This window comes from Nansenia antarctica (assembly GCF_963989245.1).
Source record: "Nansenia antarctica genome assembly, chromosome: 10".
Taxonomy (NCBI): domain Eukaryota; kingdom Metazoa; phylum Chordata; class Actinopteri; order Argentiniformes; family Microstomatidae; genus Nansenia; species Nansenia antarctica.
Window position 1 is genome coordinate 2,446,867 of NC_137680.1, and position 5,981 is coordinate 2,452,847.

Sequence of the window (5,981 nt, forward strand, 5' to 3'; positions counted from 1 at the left end):
TTAAAAGCATGAAGAAAATGGGCGGGACTCATAGCTGTGTTCTGACCAATCACGTGAAGGGAAGAGCAGGTGGAGGCGTATGAGGACTGCGATGGGGGCGGGGCTTAGAAAGACATTAAAGAGGATGGGGGGGAGGGGGGGTGCATCTTCCGGCTAATTGAAATCAATTCAATTTAAATTGAACTTTGACATTTTTCATAAATAGCGATCTATCCCTAAATTTGAAATATGGAAGGATATCACACACACTTGATGACATGTAAAGGCTGTATTATCAAGTCAGTCGTCAATTGATGAACATTTTTAATTATGAGAACGGCAATAATATATCCATTAGTATACAGCATGAATATGTTGTGTTAATGAATGTATTCTAAGCTTAAAGGTAGGCTATGAGGACCTTATAACAATAATGACAAACACAGCCTATAGTTCTGAGATGGGGATATGACATGTTGTGTACTTAATGCAAAGTGAACTAATCAAGGGAAGTACAGAAGTACGGAAGTACACAGTAAAGTAGGCCCACAGAGTGTACTATTCTGTTGAGTTAATTACCTTGTTTTTGACGGTGCTGGAGTGAGTGCGCTCTCTGTTTTAGACTCTGATCGCAGCAGACGCAACATTACAATTTCCAGGCAGCGCGCAGACCGCAGGACCATTATAACAATTGTTTGTTTTTTTCCCCTCTGCCTCTGGCGTCGGTGAATACTTTTTTTATTTTTTATTATAAGAGACCTAATTAATATCTTCAAAGCTTGTGTTTAGCGACCCCTTCGGATGAATAAGTGAATAGCATCAAAACCCACACATGCCTACAATGTATCAATTCATTCGTTCATTCGTTGTTTGTTTTATACGTTTCAACAGCAGTGGATGAATTAGTCAATATACACATTCCCTGTGCTTTGAAGCAAGAACAAGAACAAGCCAGCCTTATTCCCTGACCACACAACTAACAGGCCTATACTCTCTGTTCTCCACCTTTATACCACACTTACGCTCCCTCTCTGTCTTTTGATTTACAGAATGTCCCTGTGATTCTTTCTTCTTCTCATCATGTTCCTTTTTTTGGGCTCGAATATTATCCGCCCCCTGCATTTCTGTTTCCCGTTTTCATTTTCATCCCCTGTCACTTTTCTCTCTCCGACTGTTTGTTCCCCCGGTTGGCCCCCCGCGCCAGATGGGGCATTGTCGGGGAGTAATGAGGGGAGAACACCTGCCTCTCCCCTGAATCCTCCTCGTTCATCCTTCCAGCCCCATCGACACACGCGACATATGCGAGATGAACATACAAAACTAAGTGACCGTGACATGCAACAATACACAACGCACACACACACACACCATAACACAGATGCCACACACACACACACACACACACACACACACACACACACACACACACCATAACGTGCGGCGCGACACAGATGCCACCACACCATGCAGCCTGTAAGTCATGTTTAATAGACATGGATGTTTATATGCGTGGGGCTGGTCCCTGGCTCAAACATCAGACGTGTGTCTCTCTCTTCTCATTCCAATAGAGACCCTTCAGAGTGACTAATTAACTAGTAGGCCCACTAACTACTAGTTACTAACTACAGGTGGTGTAGTGATCAGTGGCCTGTAACTATAACAGTGACCATTTGGGGTATTTTTTGTCTGTAGGTTCACTAATTAATTAGTCAATACTTGGCATGAGTTTAGTATGCAACATTCATTCAACCAACTTCCTAATTACCATCTGGCCAAGTCCCTCCCTGCCGGCTAGGATACCTGTTAACACTTAATTAATTAAAGGGATGGTTCAGCCTATTGTCATGTTGAGGTGAAACAATAATCATCTTACCCCGAGTTGTCCTCAATTAAACAATATCACACGAGAGGGAGTGAGTTATACTGAATATCAGCACGGCTGTGATTGGGTCGTAGGTACGAGGATATTCAGTATAACACACGACCTCGAGTGTGATATTGCTTTTATACAACAGTTCTACAGCGCAATTTATTAGTTAACAGTAATAAGCGACAACAGATTATGATTTGTTTGTTTATTTAATCATAAAAATAATCAAAAAAATAGTTCCGCAACTGAACTTTGGACTGTTGCCTAGTAACCTGAACACAAACATGTAGTCTAATTAACGGTCATGTTGTATAAAGGCCAATAGTGGAAGGTTCTCTCGTTCTTCCATTCTCTACTTTGCTACCGCAGCAGGACACTTGGCCACACTAACAGATCCTGAGTTAGCATTGTTGAATTTGCATACCGCAATCTCATCAGAGAAACGTCAAAGTTTAGCAGTGGCTCTATAATAGACAAACCTGTCTAGGCCTACATGTTTTCATTGTAGTTCTAAACGACGTAGTTTTATATAATATATATTTATATGTTATATTATATATACATATATCATAACTAAACTAATATATACATGTATATAATATGCACACATATTTTTCACATGTACTTATAGTATATACATACAGTCCCATAATTGTTACATATACCTCCTTGATTCTATTAGGAGACCAGTATTGTGTTGTTCACAGCTGTAATCACTCCACTGTCATATTTTTCAATTGTCTTTGACCTTTTTTTTGTTTAGTTTTTAGTTTTTAGTTATTTCTAATGTTTGTATATCATTTATTACAATGTTATTTTGTTGCAAACATAAATAGAACAAATCTGTCATCGATGTTGTTGATGTTGAAAACCCCTAAGGACAAGGCTACCTGGCTGTGAGTTTACAATGAGGAAAATTTGTTCCAGTTCTCAGTAAATACATTTTGAGACTGTAGGTCTCAATACATCTCAATAAATCCTTTCAAGTGTAACTTGCTACTAAACTTTGTGTTATGTTCTAGGCTTCTTTAACAGCCTACGTCATTGTGTGCGCCTGGTCGCACTCTTGTTGATGTACCGAGTTATAACCACTAAAGTTGTAAACCAAACGTAGCACCTCTCTGTCGTTATTCTACAGTATATTATAGAAGCTAAGACACTACAAATGGCGACGAGGATACTTGCTCACTGTGTGCGAGGCAGTTAGGCTACTACTCTATGTCTGATTCTAGAGTCTTCAGTAGACCTAACCTACAGTATGCTCATGTGCATTAGTGACCATCCGGTTCATTTCTTTGTTTTATGTTGTGAGTACCAACAAAAGTACATTAAAAGTATGTATTATCATCATAACATATCATCATTATTTAATGTTTATTTTCTAATTGTCTCTCTTTTCCTCCAGTCATTCGGCCAACCTTTACTACTAGGAGATGAAAGCTAATTGACCCTGGGCCACCAGCACCTAAGGGTCATATACACCCTTACAGCTGGTGAGGTCATACAGTATTCAGACACAACTCTAGATATAGAGAGAGCCCTGTTGTATGACCTTGAGTATTATTATTGTCTGACCAACCTATTGAACCGCCACCGACAATGAAGGTGTGTTGCTGCCTTTCACCCACGAATGACTCAAAGGCCAGAATAAATCGTTGTTCACTGGCATTTCAAAAACGAAGTGTGCGTCGAATATTTTGGATATCCAAATGGAATTTCTCGTTGATGCATGACAGTTTTTAAAATGACTTTGGGCGACTCTGCTAAGACCTGCAGCCTAAGCCTAAGTCTGTAGCCCTCCAAACACACAAAGTAGCTCTACTATATATAATGAAAGTTTGTGGGCCTGCATAGAGTGTGTGTCTATGTGTATGTGTATAGCTCTCTCTCTGTCTCTCTCTCTCTCTCTCCCTCTCTCCCTCTCCCTCTCTCTCTCCCTCCCTCTTTCTCTCTCTCTCTCCCTCTCCCTCTCCCTCTCCCTCTCTCTCCCTCTCTCAGAGTGGACTTGAATAATCAGTTTATTAACATTACCCATGCTGTGCTCCGTGGCGCGTGTTACCCGTTAATGGAGTGTCATTGTTAAACCGCCGTTATTAACGGCAGTCCACGGTCAACCACACAGCGATAATAAACCTGCATAAAACCCCAACACAACTTCCGACAGACAGTGGTAATGAAATGGATAGTTATGACCACGACGGTTATGGTAATAAGCTTTGGTAACTGTGTTAAGGCTACAGTGCGACAAAGGAGAAAATTAAAGGTGTGAATTGGGGAGCCGTCTTGGAGAGAACACTGAAGTGATTCTATGTTCATTGTGACATCATAATGAACATAGAATATAATGAACCGTAATAACACCAGCATAGCATAGCTTTGCTGGCACTCATCAATGATGGGCAAAGTTTCAAGGTTGTCGACAATCTCTGCTGTTGGTAATTGACCAATTGAGATATTCTGTTGGCCATGGGCAGATGGTACTGTATGTGTGTGTGTGAGAGAGAGACAAAGAGAGAGAGAGAGAGAGAGAGAGAGAGAGAGAGAGAGAGAGAGAGAGAGAGAGAGAGAGAGACAAAGAGAGAGAGAGAGAGAGGGGTTCAGTAAAGGTTATTTTCCTGGAGAAAAAACCTTGCAGACTGAATAATAACAGCAGTAAACAAGTGTGCTTGTTGAGATGGAGGAGCGAAGGCATTGGATCGAGTGCACGCATCCGAGCGTGTTCGAGCATCCGGCTCTCACCGCATTGTCAATACTCCACCCCTCCACCTCTCTCTCTCTCTATATTTCCTGGGTACCCAAACAAAAATCAATGATGGAAAACATTGAAGAATGTCGATTAGTATTTCTCAAAGCTGTTTAATTCTATGTTAGATAACAAAAAGTACAGTAAAATAGATAAGTTCTGATTGCAAAGTTTTGCAAAAGTGCTTTTTGCTTTCATTGGCAAAAAAATAGTCTGGTCTCTTTTTTTACTCTGAGGTGCCCCCAGCAGCCCCTGGTGCACAAGGTTACAACAGTAAGAAAATAAATGAACATCAAGTCAGGTTGAAAGCATTAAAAAACCTGCCAGAAACACTCATTCGTGATACAGAGGCACAATCGTCGTTTGCGGATGGGGAAAGGACAATTCCTTTTTTTCAAAAAAAAGACTCAAAGCTGAAAAAGTGCAAGTGAAGAGCATTTCAGCTCAAGGTTACCTCGGAAAATAAAATAACTGCAGCTGAGCTGCTCGCAGTCTCACACAGTACACAGGTCTCATCTCTACCCTCTCTCGCCTGGGATAAGAAAGTGAATCTCCATTTTGTAGGTTTGCGAAATCAATAAAGAGAAAATTGCCCATCTTTGGTTCAACAACGCCCACCCCCCCCCCCCACACACACACACACACCATGCGCGCTGGAAGCAAGACTCTACCACAGTAAAGCAATCATTTGTCTCTCCTTTCCCTTACAACCCCGGTCCTTTTTACGATACCTTCCATTTATATTACCCTGTTTCCAGTCTCCCCTCTGCCGCCCCCCCCCCCCCCCCCAAACTATCAATAACCCTACAAGCTGTCTACACAATTTGGCATCCTCCCTTTTCCTCACCCTATACCCCCTTTTTCCATCTTCAACCAAGTTCCTCTTATCCTCCTCCTCCTCCTCCTCCTCCTCCTCCCTCCATCTCCCCATGCGGTCACAGTCACACCAGTGGTTGTTTGTCACCGGCGCAGGAGGGAATAGACTCCACACTGACTTTGTAGATGGGCTTCTTCTGGGAGTGGTCATCACTGGAGGGAGAGATAGGGGGATGAGAGGAGGAGAGAGAGAGAGGGAAGAGGAAGTGGGGAGAGTAGGGGATGAGGAGAGAGAGAGAGAGAGAAAGAGAGGGAAGAGGAAGTGGGGAGAGTAGGGGTGGAGGAGAAGGAGAGAGAGACATGTGGAGAGAGAGAGAGATGGAAAGATGCACAATTATCTGTTAATCACCTTCCCAGAACACCACAGTCACATCACTGAGGTTATTTGGTTTCGCCTCATTATGTGCTATAAGCTTCTGGGCTTACCAAGTCTGGATATATTAGATTTCTCATGTGTTTTCATGTGATAAGGCTCATGTTTTTTTTTTTGTTTGTTTATCTAAGTGAATTAAA

The 5,981-nt window shown here is 41.9% G+C and overlaps 1 protein-coding gene across 1 annotated transcript in view; it reads right to left on the reverse strand.

Moving 5' to 3' along the window:
• Positions 1 to 5,517: 5,517 nt before the first annotated feature.
• LOC308167023 (cell surface glycoprotein MUC18) overlaps positions 5,518 to 5,981 on the reverse strand; it is an 18,497-nt gene continuing 18,033 nt past the window's right edge. Inside the window, exon 7 of the mRNA XM_080541368.1 lies at positions 5,518 to 5,621. Coding sequence (XP_080397494.1) covers positions 5,534 to 5,621 — 88 coding nt within the window. The 3' untranslated portion in view covers positions 5,518 to 5,533. The remainder of the gene's footprint in view (positions 5,622 to 5,981) is intronic.